At 49.3% G+C, this 16,045-nt stretch overlaps 1 protein-coding gene across 2 annotated transcripts; it reads left to right on the forward strand.

Annotated features, from left to right (window-relative positions):
* Positions 1-584: 584 nt before the first annotated feature.
* On the forward strand, positions 585-14,175 carry NUGGC (nuclear GTPase, germinal center associated). Of its 2 annotated transcripts, XM_051615644.1 has the most exons (19): positions 585-649; positions 1,351-1,508; positions 3,137-3,232; positions 3,343-3,457; positions 4,041-4,263; positions 4,622-4,825; positions 5,379-5,606; positions 6,060-6,235; positions 6,422-6,440; positions 6,687-6,767; positions 7,236-7,341; positions 8,073-8,206; positions 8,668-8,832; positions 9,744-9,901; positions 11,147-11,285; positions 11,756-11,864; positions 12,527-12,663; positions 13,184-13,274; positions 13,619-14,175. In XM_051615644.1, the coding sequence occupies exons 2-19, from the start codon at positions 1,481-1,483 to the stop codon at positions 13,684-13,686; spliced, it is 2,277 nt and encodes a 758-aa protein (XP_051471604.1). In that variant the 5' UTR covers positions 585-649; positions 1,351-1,480; the 3' UTR covers positions 13,687-14,175. The 2 variants fall into 2 exon arrangements, 1 of the variants encoding a protein (XP_051471604.1); XR_007889123.1 differs by lacking the exon at positions 13,619-14,175 and having other exon boundaries at positions 11,760-11,864; positions 13,184-13,270.
* The last annotated feature ends 1,870 nt before the right edge of the window (positions 14,176-16,045 follow it).

The raw sequence follows: 16,045 nt of genomic DNA on the forward strand, positions 1-16,045 counted from the left end.
TTGCAGAGGAAGGTTGGTTTGTTTTTGAAAAGTTAGTTTGAAAGTGAGAGGAGGAAGTGTGTGAAGTTCTAAATGAGAGAGCTGTCCACCTTCTCAGGAGGAGGGTATCTAAGACCTCAGATTTTGCTGCAGTTTAATTTCTGCAGTGCAAGAAGGCTTTCCAACAACTACAAATCAGAAGGTTGTATAAGCTTTGATAAATTTCAATTTCTTTTTTTATGGACTTCTTTTGTGGTAATGCTGCTTCTTCCTACATAGTTGATATTTGAATGGCAGGGAACTGTCCTCCTCTGCTCTGGTGAGACCCCCGTGCAGTGCTGGGTCCAGCTCTGGGGTCCCCAGCACAAGAAGGACATGGAGCTGTTGGAGCGAGTCCAGAGGAGGCCACAGAGATGTTGTGAGGGCTGGAGCAGCTCTGCTCTGGCTGAGAGAGTTGGGGTTGTTCAGCCTGGAGAAGAGAAGGGTCCAGAGAGATCTTAGAGCACCTCCCAGTACCTGAATGGCCTGAAGTTGAAGAGGAAGTGTGTGAAGATGCAAATGAGAGAGCTGGCCACCTCCCCAAGGAGGAGAGCTTTACATAACATACAATTTTGTGGCACTTTCACTTCCTGCTTTGCAAGAGGGGTTTTCAACAACTACAAATCTGAAGGTTGGAAAACTTACATACGTTTCAATTTCCTTTGTATTGGATTTATTTTGTGGTAATGCTGCTTCTTCCTACATAGTTGATATTTGAATGTCTGTAGTTTGTCTAAATAACAAGCTGTCTGTTTTTAGCCTGATTGATTAATTAATTAATTAATTAACTAACAATGTGTTTATTGACAGAAACTTTTGGGAAGATTTCTTTCCAAGGGAAAGGTTTCAGTCCCTCAGCACCGCTGTTGCAAACTGTGGGACTCGGTTTTCTTATGGAGACCTTAGTTTGATTAAATCTAAGAAACACCTTGAACTCTTGGAAAACGAAACTAAAATCATCGTCTCAAAACTCATGTTTAGCTTGGTGGTGTAGAAAGGCAGGTGATGCTGTTTTGTGTTGTCTCTGTAAATTCTTCCATGATTTTCTCTGCGTTCAGACCAACCTTTAACCTCACGCTGCTAAACCACCTTCACTGCTAAGCCATGTCCCAGTGCCACGTCTGTGCGTCTTGCGGGGCGGTGACTCCACCATTGCCCTGGTCAGCCTGTTCCAGGGCCTGACAACCCTTTCAGGGGAGAAATTGTTCTTCAAAGATGCCAGAAACATAAAACTTGATAAAAATCCTGCAGTGACTCCCGAGGAGCTACCGGTGATACCCTTTTAAAATCAAGTCAGAGAAGAATCTGACTGTGCTCGTCTTTCTTTTTAAGGACAATCTTCTAATACTTTCGTTTCCTGGAGCCACCACCCTTCCACTCTGTGTGCAGCTCAGTTTCTGGTAAAGAACAATACACCATCACTCACGGAAGGTCACTCCCACTTTGGCGTTAGTCCATTAGGATGGAAGGACCAACACCAGGAAAACGAGGTGAGTTCAAGGGATTCCCACACCTTGTCCTTTGTCACCACGCCCCTTGCTGGGAGGGAGTCCTGTACTTTGTAACCCTTTGAGGTCCACCTGATGGGGAAGAGACCCAGATAGTCCCTCTTAGCATCTCTTCCTTGTCCAGGGAGACAAGGTCGCTGGGAGAGCAGCTGCCTCCTCCAGCAGCCCCACCTCAGGAGCCTCCTGCCTGGCTGCAGGAGCCCAGCCCAGTGCCCAGGGACATGGAGGTTCTGCCCTGGCTGAGGGATGATGCTTCTGTACCCCTACATGTCCCATGGGCACCCCACACTTGTGGGTCCACCTGGGTACCTGCAGGAACCCCCTCCAACCTGATTGCCCTGCCCACACCCAAGGCTGCCCTGCTTACCCCTGGGCTGGCTTGAAGGTGCTGATGACTTAACACGTGCACCCCACGTACAGCAGGACTGGGGATATGGACACCGGGACTGGGGGGATACAGGCACCAGGACTGAGGGGATGCAGGTGCCAGGATTGGGAGATACAGACACAAGGATTGGAGGGATACAGACATCAGGATTGAGGGTTGTCACCGTTTGACTCAGTTTGACAACAGTGCTCTCAATCCCCTCCCCCTCCCACCCAGGTAGGGAAGGAGAGAGAGAAAAAAAAGAGAGAGAGACTTGGCTAGATTGAAAACTGAACCGTGCAGCTTTAATTAGAATACTAATGTGTGATATGAGAGGATATATATATATATATGATTATACAAAGGTGTGGGTAGAAGCCTCTCGCCTCCTCCCACCCCCAGCTGCTCCTGGAGAAAGGCAGAGAGTTACGAGGGTCAGGAGGGCTTGAGGTCGACGGGTCGACAATGATGGACAGATGGTGTCCTCCCCGGACACCAGCCATGAACAGAAGAGAGAGAGAGAGAGAGAGAGAGAGAGAAGAAGAAGGAAGGGAGACAGAGAGGCGAAGCGAAGCAGCGAGAGCGAAGCAGGAAGGAAGGAAGTTTTCTTCTGTCATCTCCGACCTTCCCCCAAGCCTACGTAGATATATGGGATGGAATATCTCTGGCCAGTTTTGCTGTCTGTCTAACCCAGCCTCCCACGGGGGGGCCACAAATCCCCCCGCAGTGTCTGAGCCGGCAGAGCGAAGGCACGACCTTGAGGGCCCAGCAATTATAAAAACATTCCAGTGTCTTATCAACCTAGCAGAACACACAGTTGCTAGTTGAAGAAAGCTCACTGAAAAGAAAAAAAGGAATCAGCAAAAGAAAAACTGGCTTTATCCTGGCTCAAACCAGGACAGGGTATACAGACACAAGTATTGGGAGAACAGAGATATCAGGACTGGGGGGCTGCAGACTCCAGGACTGAGGGCATACAGACAGGTGGCTCCCAGCACTTGGCTCCAGGCATTCACTGTCTCACTCCAGCCACCAGCATGGAGCCCCTCACTCACCTCATTCACACTGGGGCCCTCCAGGAGCTGTTTTTTGGGATACATACTGTTCCTGCCACGGTGGCTGGAGGATAAAGACCCTCCCTTGCTCCAGTCTTTGCCCCAGACCCCAAATGATGTTTGGTTGGCAAAGCCTGTAGGGAGAACTACAGGCACACTAATGAGAAAATTCCCTTTCATCTGAAAAGGTCCCAACACTGATACACCCAGAGCAACTTGCCACAAAAGAATATGCAACAGAGAACAAAATCCTGAAAATGGAGAGGGAGAGGCTTTGCAGGACTGTGAGTATGGAAAGGCCATGGTGTCTGCTAGTCCTGGGGAGATGATGGGCTTGGGGGATGCCTCCCTACAAGAGGGCAGCTCTGACCCTCTGACTGTGTCCTCCCTCCAGATAAAAAACAGGAAAATTACCTAAACACTATTCTGGATCAGGCGGTGGAGAAGCTGTCCCTATTCCTCTCCAATCACAACGTGCTTGAGACAAGGAAGGGGATTGAATACTTCAAGTGAGTTGTCACATGTTTTTTTCCCCAAAGGCCATTTTCCAGTTCTCCTGTGGCAAGGGGTGATTCAAAGTATTTGCCACACAGGAAGGCTTTGAAGGTTTAGTCCTTCAATCAGTGGATGCAACCAGTGCAGCACTCCTTGGTTCCCCAGGAGGCAACTACAGCCATTGGAGCATCCCCAGACATCCCAATTCAATGGCACTCTCCTCCCTGGACCCAAGGACAGTCTGCTTGTATACATCCTGGCCATGGGTGCAGGTTGTCCTGGCTTTGCAGAGCTCCTTGGAAATCTTCTCCAAGGGCAGTGAACACTATTTTCCAGTGGGATGAAATGCCCTTTTAGAAGGTGACATCTCATACAATGTCGTGATGGGGCTGAAGCTGATGTGGTGTGCAGTGTGCCAGTGGGAACCTATCCTTGGACTGGACACAGGGGATATTCAGGATCTCACAAGTTCCTGTTCAAAGTCTCTTTTGTATGATGCAGAATTTCATTCCTCCCTTTTGTAATTGTCATTTAAATGTCCTTCTGATTTCCTGAGTCATTGAAATTTTCCTTTTTCTTCTCTATCTCCTTCCTCAGGAACCGCCTCACAGGCTTGAAGTCAGACGTTTTGGTGAATCCCATCTATGTTGGTCTCTTTGGCAGCACTGGGGCAGGGAAAAGCACGTTGCTGAACGCTGTCATAGACAAAAAGTTCTTCTTGCCAGTGTCTGGGTGCAAATCCTGCACATCCTGCGTGGTGCAGGTCAACATGGGCCACAGCAGACAACACGAGGCAAAAATTCACCTTCTCACAGATGAGGCATGGATAATACTGCAGTTTTTGCCCTTGAGAGGAAAAGAGAGAAAGTCTTAGCAGGCTTCTCCAGAGGGAAGTGAATGCTTCTGGAAGGGAGGTGGGGTGGGGAAGGATGCAACCCCAATGGCCCAAGTGTCCCCAGAGAAGTGCTGGATGCTGACACTGGCTCCCTCTGGTTTTGGTGTGCAAGGAGTGAAGAAGCAACACAACTTCTTCCTTGGTCTCCTGTCCTGGAGGCTTGAGACCCCTCAGCTGCAGCTGCCTGCTGGCTGCCACAGGGCAGTCTGGCTCAGGCTCTGTCTTTCCCTCTTCCTGGCACCTAAGCCATCATCTCTTCTGTGCATCTGCTCTTTCTCCACAGGAGTGGAAGGAAGAGCTGAAGGGCCTTGTGTCACTTGCAGAAGAGGATGAAGAGGAGGACTGCAATGAAAGAAGTGAGGCTGTTTCAAAGATCTCTGCTATCTACGGGGAAGGCAGCGAAACTAAGTCTTACGAAGAGCTGTGTAGGATGAGACCTGTCGTCACTATTCCCAGTGCAAGATGTATCACCCTCAGGGAAGCAAACGTGAGTAGCCTGTGTAATTCTTGGCCATTATGGTCCCACACCTTGTGTCCTTGCAATATACAGCCAAGGATCTTAATCCATTTGCTTTTGTCTCAGCCCCAGTAAGTGAGGACAGTCTTTGGAGTTGGCCTGCCTCTCTGGGAAAGCTATGGCAGCTGGTGGGGCAGGTTACTCTCCATATCTTATTAAACTGAACTTCTCTGCTGCCCCTGGGTGGGAGAGAGGCAGTGTCCAGCAGATAACAAAGACAGAGGGTGAACCCCGGCACCGTGGGCTCCTGGAGGTCTCATGTTGCCCACTGGGTGTGGGAGGTGCCATCTTTACCTGATCTTTGTTTGTTGGCTTCATTGTGTTGGGAAGGGAGTGGGCTTCTTGGGATGTCCCACCAGTGCTGACAATGGGAAGTTGTTTCCCCTCTGCATGCCATGATGTGCACACCTGGGGCATGGGGCTTGGCGTGGTCACAACCAGCTGTGGCAGATCATAATTGTTTTCTGGTATCTCTGAGGTTCTTTGCTAAGGAAGGATGCTTCATTCATCCCCTGTGTCCCAGGAAGAAGACCTTTCTAAAAAAATGGGCCCGTATATCTGGATTCAGAGCATCCGTAATGGAGAAGAAGCAGGAACAAGTGAAGAAAACAAAAAAACACGTCTCTGGCCTCTCATAAAAAATGTGGAAGTGACTATCCCAAGGTCGCAATTGTTTCCAGAAGGTGTCATCTTTGTGGACATTCCAGGGACAGGCGACTTCAATAGCAAAAGGGACGCGATGTGGAAAGAGGTGACTGAACAGTTCTCCTAGGGGAGGATGGGGATACATGCTGGCTCTCTGGCAGGGAGCTCTGCAGTGCTGAGTGAGTGAGACATCTGGGAGCCTCAGCAGGGCTGTGAGGCACACGGGAACCTTTTAGCAGAAGGTCCAGGTGAACATTTCAGTGTTGTCCACCTGAGCTTTTATTTATCTTCCTTCCTTCCTGCTACCAGGCTACCACTGAATACCCTGCTAGGGCAAGACCTGGTGTCCAGTCCACACCCTCAGCTGTGGCTGGGTTGTAGGAATTCCTGGTGGGAGGCTGAGGTCTCTGGTTAGAAATACACACTGCAAAGTTTACACATCCTCTTTCTTCAGCCAGACTTGCTGGGAATTAAATGTGCTCAGCATCTCTGGTATTCTTTATTTGCTGATGGTTTGTATCTTCTCTTCCTGGTGCTGCTTGTTCTCCTCCCATCGCAGAACATCAACAAATGCTCTGTCATTTGGGTGGTCAACTCCATCGAACGTATTCAGGGAGACAGACACCATGAGAATATGCTGAAAGAAGGCATGAAGGCTTTCCAGTGTGGAGTGTGCAAGGACATCTCCTTGGTGGTCACAAAGTCTGATCAGATGGATCTAAGCGAATACCAGCGGTAAAGAAACAAGCTGAGGGGCTGCAGGGCTGCAGAAAAGTGGGGCACTGGGGGGTGGTGCTGGCCCTGTCCCCACGTGGACCTTGTTGGTGCAGTCCTCGTTCCCTTCTCCTTACAGGAGCAGAGGTCTGTTGCCTGCTAACAGCCTTCTGATGGGTAATTTCTCTTTTGTTTTTATCTTTCCAGGGAAAGTGGCAACAACCATGTGAGTATTTTTCAGACTTCAGTATCCTCATCTCTTTTGGGTCATTTCAGAAAACTGAAGAATTTTCCATATAATATAATGTGACTTGAGCAGAACTGCTGGACCTGATGCAGAAACCAGAAGGTTCTTGGCCTTGCAGTAGGGAGAAACTGTACAGGACATTTCTTTTGGCCTTAAAAATCTAGGGCTCTACTTCACATGGACAGGGAATGTCAGTACTAATTCCTGTTGTTTTCTACAATGTAGATCAATAAACATGATGCCATCCTGGAAAGGAATGAAACTGTGAAGCGGGAGAAGACAACGACTATGAAGAGGAACCTAGGGGTAAAGTAGCTTGGAGAACCTGGACAGAGTTTGCCTGTTCCATGAACCTGTGTTTGATGGCCTGTCTGTATCACAATATTCCTAGAATATTGTCTGGTCATTATCTGGGAGCTTCTGACTGCCCTGAACTCTTACTTTGTTCTGAATTTGTGTCCAGCTGGTCTTGTCACCTGCAGTTCAGTTCCCCATTGTATATGTAACTGTTTGGTGGAGGGGATGACTCCTGATTCAGAATTTGCTCAGCAACAAAGAACAACCCAAATCCAATCACACTGTTGTAGGTTCAGGTTTAAAAAGAAGAGGGTTTTGTGCACAGTGAAGCAGCGGACTCTGGCAGAACCAAGCTTTAACAGGGAAAGAGAGATCTGCTGGAGGAGGCAGGTGAAGCAAAGAGGTTGATTATGTTGTCCTTAGTGTGGATTTGTGGACAAGGCCTAAGGGAGCTTGGTTGATATCTGTGCTTTTCAGAAAAAGCTTCCAAGCAACTCTGACGTTCTGATTAAGGATGATTTCGTGTACACGGTCAGTGCCCGCGAGTACTGGAATGGGGACACACTGAACAGGGATGAAACAGGTGACATTGGGGTTTTCTCTCCTCTTCCTCCTCCTTCTCCTCTCCCTTCAAATTAGTGATTAAAATACAGCAAAGGCAAGAGATGATCCCTCGAGCACCGCTTGGCCCTGCACCCCCGCAATGGTCCTTCATGAAAGGCAGCATATCAAGATCTTTCTGTTTCCCTGGTTTCTGCACGGTCCAGTGTGTCCTGTGTTGTACCAGCATGATTTTTGCCCTGTTCTCTCCTCTTTGGAAAGCCATATAATTATTCCATCATCTTTTGATCCAATTAGTTTTCCCTGGTCCTTCAGAGCTTGAACCTGTTGTCATAACCAAGATGAGACCTTCAGCACAAGGCTGCACTGGCAATGAATTTATTTGGTCCTTATCTACAAAATCTTTTTCAGTGCTATTTTCCTCATGCAACATCCCATCCCCAAGGTGCTTGTACAGTTCTGTGGGACCAACCCAGGTTCTGGCAGCCCCCATATGTCCACCTCATGCTATTATGGACTGGTGCTTGCTCATTTGTGTCTATGTGCCGAACAGAACCAGGCACCTGCTGTGGCAGAAGATGAATCCTTAAAGCCTTTGTAGACACTCAGGATCTCCCATGATCTATCTCGAGCCACCACTTCTGAAATGCGCATGTCCCAGATGTTCTGTAGAAGGAATGAGTTTCCCTGGGCTCTCTGAGAGGCATGCTGCCCTCTCCCACTGCTCACTCAACCTTGCTTGCACTGTTTCAGAGATCCCAAAGCTGAGGGAGTACATCCGGATGTTCTACGATAAACAGAAGAGGAATGAACTGATGGATTATGTGACAGAGGCTTTGGTTGCTTTCTCACTCATTGAGAGTCTCCCATCCAACCAAGATCCAGAGGTTTGTTCAGAACAGTTTCAGACATTACCACTGTTTTTGCCTTGCTGGGCAGCTGGCAATGGCTCCAGACAGGATGTTCTCCTTTAAGCAGGCAACTTGTCATGTGTTTCTAGCATGACACATATGAAAACTGCTGGCAAAGTATCTTGCAGTGGGCTGACAAATGCAACAAGGCTCTATTGCCTGAAATAGCTGCCCTCAGCTCAGGTTGACTGCATCTCCTACTGCTTCACCAACAAGAAGTCTTCCGGGCTGTTCTCCAGCTCCCAGTGGCACAGGGTGACAGTTTTCATGCATGTGTTTCTGAGCAATGTCCCTGGACTGGGGGTAGTGTTGGGGGAACAGAGGCAGCACTGATTGTGCTGGTTGCAGAGATACTTGCAGGGTTATGTTTATGTTGCATCCCACATGAGCTGTTCACTGATTTCCCCCCTCCCTCCCTGGTTGTCCATTCCTTTCAGATGCAGCAAGTGAAGGAAAGTCATTTGAAAGAATTAATTATTAAGAAGATCACTGATTTGGACAAAGATATCGAGAAATGCTTTATACCTATTGAGCAGCCACTCCAGGATGGTATAGATCAAGCAAAGAGGTCTTACAGGAAAACTGTCCACAGGATGTTCAATGTGAGTATAAAGCAGTTTATTTGGAAGCCTGGGATAATTTCTTCTTAAAAGACTCTTGGAGGTCTGCAGTACTGGCTAACACTGACACAAAGTCAGGCTGCCCTGAACCTTGTCCAGGCAATTTAGAAAACCTCCAAGCTGGAGTCTCTGCTGGGCTCTGTGACATCAGTGCCTTGAAAGCATCCAGCTTAGCGGGATGTCTCCCATTCCAGCTGGGAGGAGAGAGGGCTGACACAGGAGATGTGGCATTTCAGTGCACAAGTCCCGGAGTGACCTGAGACAGGTGTCTCAGATCTGTCCCAGACCCACGCAGGGGCACTGAGGGGCCTGCAATGCTCTCACCCCAGCAGCAGATACTCCACAGCCCCATTCAGCTGCTGTCCAAGGCTCAAGGTGCTGTAGTTCAGTGGGTCCAGTTCTGGGGTTCCCAACACAAGAAGGACATGGAGCTGTTGGAACAAGTCCAGAGGATGCCATGGAGGTGATCCAAGGGCTGGAGCAGCTCTGCTCTGGAGTTTGGGTTGTTGAGCCTGAAGAGAAGGCTCTGAAGAGACCTTAGAGCACCTTCCAGGACCTGGAGGGACTACAGGAAAGCTGGGCGGGGGGACACTTCTGACAGGGGCAGGGAGAGACAGGACAAGGGAGAATGTTTTCAAGCTGCAAGAGGGGAAACTGAGATGGGATCTTAGGAAGACATTATTTGCTGTGAGGCCTGGTGAGACACTGGCCCAGGTTACCCAAGGACCTTGTTGGCTGCCCCATCCCTGGAAGTGTTCAAGGCCTAGCTGGACAGGACTGGTCTAGTAGAAGGTGTCCTTACTCCAGGTTACTTTGGCTTGCTGTGTAGCACAGATCATGGTCAGTCATCAGTCCTGCCCATTCCTCACTCCTTGGTGTTTCCCACCTGGCAGCGGGACCACGGGGGCAAGGGCTTCCACAGGACCCTGAAAGCCGTGTGCATGAAGAACGGGGTGTATGCGTCCCGCAGCTTTGGCCGGATCGACATCAACGAGGACCTGGCTCAGCCCATCTATGAAAAAATTGACATGACTTTCGGAAACATATTCAGGTGAGAGAGTCCCTTCCTTGTGTGAAGTCAAAGGGTGCAGAAAGGGACCCCAAGGTGCCACGGCCAGAGAGTGCCCAGCGTTGCTTGCTTTCCTGCTACCTTTTAGAAAACTGCATTTGCTGGTAGCCAAAGCCAACCTGGTTGGCATGAGTAGCCCAACCCAGCCAGTCCAGCTCTGTGTTTGCTCATGAATTACCTGTCTTTACATGAGTACACACAGAGAGAATGGTGGGAGGTGCCATGGAGAGCTGTTAGCAGGGAGGATTTAATGAGAAGGTGGGACATGCTGTGGTGCTCAGGCACAGGCCAAACAAGTGTATTGAGAAGCATCTTGCACTTGATCAGCCCCATTTCTCCCTCTTTCTCCCCATTTTCTCTTGCTTGTTCTTCTCCATCCACCTCAATCCCTACTAAAAAAAATTACTCCTCCAAATTACATTTTCCTTAATGATCCCAGTTTTAAGACACCTGTTCCCAAACCTCGTATTTATGGTACCTTCACCTACAGTATCTGTGCTTTGTACAGTGTGGCTGGTGTGGGTACCTGGTCACTGCTGCCTTGCAAGACTCTTCTTCACCAGTGGTCCCCCACCCTCCTTTGGGGTTCCCAGTGAAGTCTGATCATCCCCTTCAAGCATCCATGAAATTCTTGGGTGCTGTGTAACTTTAGTCAGCTCCTCACCCCCTTAGGTGTTAAGTTCAGCAGTTTCTCCTGCCATGCTCAGCAGCTTCTCATGGTCTGTTCAGGCAGCAGAACATCAGACCATAGCTGTCTACCAACATACAGTCACACCCTTAGCACCAAGCATGCAGTCAACAATGACATGAAACCAGAGACAGTTCATGCTTCAGACAGCTTGGTATTTGCAGAGCAGGCAGGAAAACCCAAAACCTAGGTGCACTGCATGGTGCAAGTGAGTTCACATAAGGTGAAGTGGGATGTGAACGTCATCCCAACCACTGTGTCCTGGAGGAGACCTGCTCAAGCAATTCCTGCAGGACCAGGAGAGCTGGGGCTGAACACCCCCAGTTCTCTCAGCTGCTCCTTGTCAAACTTGTGCTCCAGACCCTTCCCCAGCTGTGTTGCCCTTCTCTGGACACACACCAGCACCTTGGGCTATTCTGCTTCCTTTGTCCCAGCCTTTATTACTGTGGCTTCCCCTTGGCTTCATGCTCCCTATCAGTAGGGAGGTGGTGGATGACACACCTTGTTCTCTGTCCTTGATGAACTTACTACACCAACAGGATCCAGATGAGCACCCGTGCCACCCTGAAATCCTGCCTTGACATGTTCAAAGGTGCCATGAAGAACGACCTGCGGGAAGCCATGAAGCCGTTCCCAGTGAATGACATACAATACAAGTTCAGTTTCCTTCAGCAGGAGGTGAGGTCATCTTGTGAGGGGAGAGGGAGGACCACGAGGGGCTGTGCAAGCAAGAATGAGCTCCAGGAGAGGTGACAGGGGGAAAGCACCTTCTTTGTAGGACCTGTTGACATGATTAGCTCTTTTTCAAGATCTTGTAGAGGTGAGAAAGGCAGAGAGGAGACATTCCACCTTGTCTTTAGCAAGTGTAGTATTGAGGAGGGTGTTGAGCCCATGCACTAGTTCTTGTATCCAGGCATAAAACCTCCCAGCTGGACATTAGGATAGCATAGGACAGAATATGTTCAGCTGGAAGGCACATCTTCCAAATTAAGTCAGAGCACGACAAAGAGGTGAGGCCCACTGACATCAGTTATCTGTTGAATGCCACACTTTAAGTTGTCTTCATGAGATTGTTGCTATCAGGTTGTTAGCACAGATAATTTTTTACGACCAAACCATGGTGGCAAGCATCTGAATTCTTCTTGCAGACAGACTTCATCATCAGGGAGACCGAAAAAGTCATCCTCCAGAGGAAAGGCAAAATCTACCAGTCCCTTGCCCTATCCATTCAAGAGGACCTGCTGCCATACTACGAAGGTATGACCAGTCACCTCATCTTTTCTTCCCTTGATACTGAAGGTTCTTTGAATTTCACAGAATAACCCCAATATGGGCTCAGAAAAAGAGTCCAGTCTTAAAATCTGCCTGTTGAAAGGCTGTGAAGAAGTCCACAGGGCAAAAGGATCACTTGGTCCTCAAGTCAGAAAGATTTCCTGAGGTCCAAAAATAAGTCATGCTCAAATAGAGTAAATGGGCTGCCTGTCTTACTCTAAATTGCTAATTCTTGTAAACTACGGAGTTTTTTTTCGCTAATGAATTTGTTGCTTTTTGTCTGTCTTTGAAGAACATCCTTCCTGTCTCCTTTAGCATCCTAAAAGATAAGCTCAAGAATTCGTTACTGCCTTCCTTTCCCATCAGTAGGTGGCATACTCAGAAAATGAAAAAAGTTAAAAGCCCAGAATCCAAGTCACTCGTGTCTCCTTTAGGAAAACACCTCAAGTACTTGATTAGCTAATTCTGAAAATGGGTTGCTGAGCCAGTTAGCCAAGCCTGAGCAGGGAAGTGTCGTGGAGATGGGTCACCTCCAGCACAGCAGTGCCAAGCACTGCATTTACCTTTCCCAAACCCACCATTAGTCCTCCTCCCCACGGGCATCTGGGGCCTGGATCTCAGTGTGACAGTCCCCTCTTTACCAACAGCTGCTGCCAGCCAACGAGGAGCACAAGCCTACGCGAGGATGCAAACCATCCTTAGTGAGGGTATAAAGACAAAGGTGGAAAAGGGAATGTTTGAAAAAGCGCAGGCAAGCATGAGAAGCCACTTTGAGAGCCTGAAGGTAAGTTGTGCACCTTCTTGTTCCTCAGGGACCTCTCTACAGCCATGAGCAGTGTCTGGGGGTAGAGGACAATGTCTCAAAAAAGGATCTGGTGAACACGTGTGTGGCAATGCCTCACAAGGCATTGGCATCAGGAGGCTCTCACGTACCCTGGGAGGCCACCGCTGGCAGGAGCCATCTCCAGTGGTGCCCAAAAGTGTCACTGATGTCATTAATCCATCAGGGCTGCTCACTATGGTTGACCCAACTTAACACACTGATTTGGGTCTGAGCCCTGCACTCAGTGTCTGCTCACAATTATCTATCTTGACTAGAAGTTGTCCTCCATAATTGGCAACTGCATCACTCCTGTCCTCAAATTCATATTGATTTGGGCTTTGGAGTAGCTCAAAGCTGCTGCCTCTGCATTTGAGAACTCCTCAGCCCAGCAGGCAGGAACAGGGGATTCTAGGGGGTCAGCTAGGTGAGGGGCACCAAGCTCTGTCCCCTGCTCATGCGCTCGGCTGTGTGATGGCTGCAGGGGGAGATCATTGAGAAGATGAGGAACGACTTTTCCGATGTGCTCAGCCTCGCCTTCTGCCCATGGAACCACCTCAGTGGCAAGCTGCCAGGTACAGTCCCAGTGCACCAGCTTGGGGAGGGGGGGGGATGTCTTGGGCACTGCCTGTGGCCCCAGGTCCCACACTCCAGTTTTGGAGGTACATCAGGGCAGGGCAACAGGACTTCCCAGCTGTGGCACTGCCCAAAAGCTGCTTGTTCTCATGCAAGTCACCTTCTCTCTCCTGTGCTCCAATTTCCAAACCTTAAACAGCAAATAACCAAATCCCATGGGAGAAAGGAACTCGGTGAGGGCGGGAGATCATTTCAGGAGCAAGGAAAGGGGAGAGATTTTCTGTGAACCAGCAGCAGATATCTAGCTGTCTTTAACAAGCTCCTCTTTTTTTTTTTTTTTCAGATTTCACGGATGAGTTGTCCACTATCCGCGGCATTCGAGAGAACCTGCGTCCAACTGGAGATGCTTAGAGTGCTGCAGGGATCATCTCAGCTGATTTTGGCTTTATTACTCTGTGGGTTGATAAGCAATCACCTGACGGAATTCTTCCCCCTATAAAAGCATTTCTGAGGTACCTCATATGCACTGTACACTACTGTGCAAGTAAGTACTTGCACCTTTCCCCGAGCACCTTTCCTCTGCATGCCATGATGAGTCCCACACACTTCAGCACTGACCCCATGGTGCTCTGAATGTGTCTGCTTGTGATGGGCATCACCCTGGACCATGGGGTTGACACTTCCCCAGGAGGAGTGGAATCAGTGTCCATGTCTGTGAGCAGGTTATTGTGGTCCCCTCAGCCATCACACCTCGGTGCTAGTTAATGCTTGTAGAGATAAGTCTTTCCCTCCATAACCCACCATGTTTAAATACTAAATGTATCCTGATGTTCCCTGCACCCTTATATCTCTTTTGATACTCTGGATGTTGCTAGTAAAATAAAAAAATGCAGAAAAATATTGGCTTGTACTTTATGTGCTCCTGTGAAAATCACACCTGGTTAAAAACGACCCCAAAGAGCTGCTGAGGAAGTGCTGCAAAATGACCCAACTGAATGGGTGTATTATTTCCAGAGGAAAACAAGGCAGAACCTCTGGTTCTCCAAATGAGAAATGGTGGCAGCAGACAACCAGCCTCACAGCGCAGATTTAACACCAAGGACAACACTTTTATGGTGACAGAAAAGCTCACAAGAAGGGGATAAATACCTGAGGGGAGCACTGAGTAGGGAGAAATCGTAGAATCATTGAATCATTCCTTCATCTTGAAACTCCCTGCCCTTGTCAAAAGTCCCTCCCCAGCTTTCCTGTAGCCCCTTCAGGTCCTGGAAGGTGCTCTAAGGTCTCCCTGGAGCCTTCTCCAGACTGAACAACCCCTAGACAGAAGTGCAAAAGCTGATGGGAAAAACCTGTTCAACAGTCCTTTGGGAAGGCCCTGACGGTGTTGTGTCAGCGTGTCCATTGGTAACACACAGAAAAGGGGCTGAGGGGAGACCTTCCTGCTCTTTACAACCCCCTGAAAAGAGTGCGCGCCCCTTCTCCCAAGACACAAGCCATCGGTCTGACGGCAGAAACAGCCCCCGACACAGGCCAGGTCGAGCCGCCCACACCTGCACACAAGCCCCCGTGGGGACAGCGGGGAGGGCGGGACCCCCTGGCCAACAAACGGGGTCCACAGCCAAGAGGCTGCACCCCAGCCCACTGGGGACTGTGCGTCAGAACCGGCCTGGCTACAAACAGGAGGAGGGGGGGAGGAAGGGCATGAGTGATCTCAGAGCAGCAGGGCTGCTGTTGGGAACCTTCCTCCTGACTTGGGACACAGGGAACCTTCCTGGGACGGAGTATCCTTGCCCTCCTTTCCACGGGGGACTATTTCTTCTGGAGAAATCCTGGAGCGAGCCCCGGCCCTTTGGGGATGAGTGATTCCTTTTGCTGAGGACTCTCCATGAGGTGTTTACCTCTGGCGAGTGGGTGTGTTCACGCCTGGGAGTCACTGTTCTTGTGTGTTATCTTGTGGTAATAACAGCCCTGACAAGTTCATCAAACCTGTAATTCATTAAACATTATTGGAGTGCTGTTTGAGTTACCCCTTTTGTCTTGGTTTTGGCTGATAGATCTCAGTTACAAATTAAAGTTTGCTTGAGTTTCTGTCTGTGTGGAGTCATTTTAGTGTAACTCCGTGACAGCAGGACAAGAGGAAACAGCCTCAAGTTGTGCCAAGGGAGGTTTAGATTGGACACTGGGAACAATTTCTTCATGGAAAGGACTGTCTGGCACTGGCCCAGACCGCCCAGGGCAGTGGTGGAGTCCCCATCCCTGGAGGGATTTCAAAGCCATGTAGCTGTGGTGCTGAGGGACATGGTTTAGTGGTGGCCTTGGACATTTTACAAGGGCATGGAGTGATAGATTGAGCGGGGGAACAGTTTCAAGCTGCAAAGAGGGGAGATTGAGATGAGATCTGAGGAAGAAATTCTTTGCTGTGAGGGTGGTGAGACACTGGCCCAGGCTGCCCAGAGCAGCTGTGGCTGCCCCATCCCTGGCAGTGTTGAAGGCCAGGTTGGATGGGGCTTGGAGCAACCTGGTCTGGTGGGAGGTGTCCCTGCCCATGGCAGGGGGTTGGAACTAGATGATCTTTAAGGCCCCTTCCCACCCAAACTAGTCTGGGATTCTATGATCTCTCTCACATCCCTGGGTTTTGCAGGACATCAAACTATTACTGTGAAGCTGAAGCACACCATCAAACTCCCATTGCTAAGCTAATGTAAGACTGAATGGGGAGCAGGAATGTACCCTGTCACTTTAATCCCAGACCTCAAAGCATTTGTTAATG

This window comes from Apus apus, chromosome 3 (assembly GCF_020740795.1).
Source record: "Apus apus isolate bApuApu2 chromosome 3, bApuApu2.pri.cur, whole genome shotgun sequence".
In the NCBI taxonomy this organism is placed as follows: domain Eukaryota; kingdom Metazoa; phylum Chordata; class Aves; order Apodiformes; family Apodidae; genus Apus; species Apus apus.

Excerpts from the sequence above, each read along its gene's own strand:
- NUGGC (XM_051615644.1), top strand. The coding sequence starts at position 1,481 with ATGGAAGGACCAACACCAGGAAAACGAG. Across the intron at positions 9,902-11,146 it reads ACTTTCGGAAACATATTCAG|GATCCAGATGAGCACCCGTG; the intron begins GTGAGAGAGTCC and ends CTACACCAACAG. Across the intron at positions 13,275-13,618 it reads CCTCAGTGGCAAGCTGCCAG|ATTTCACGGATGAGTTGTCC; the intron begins GTACAGTCCCAG and ends TTTTTTTTTCAG.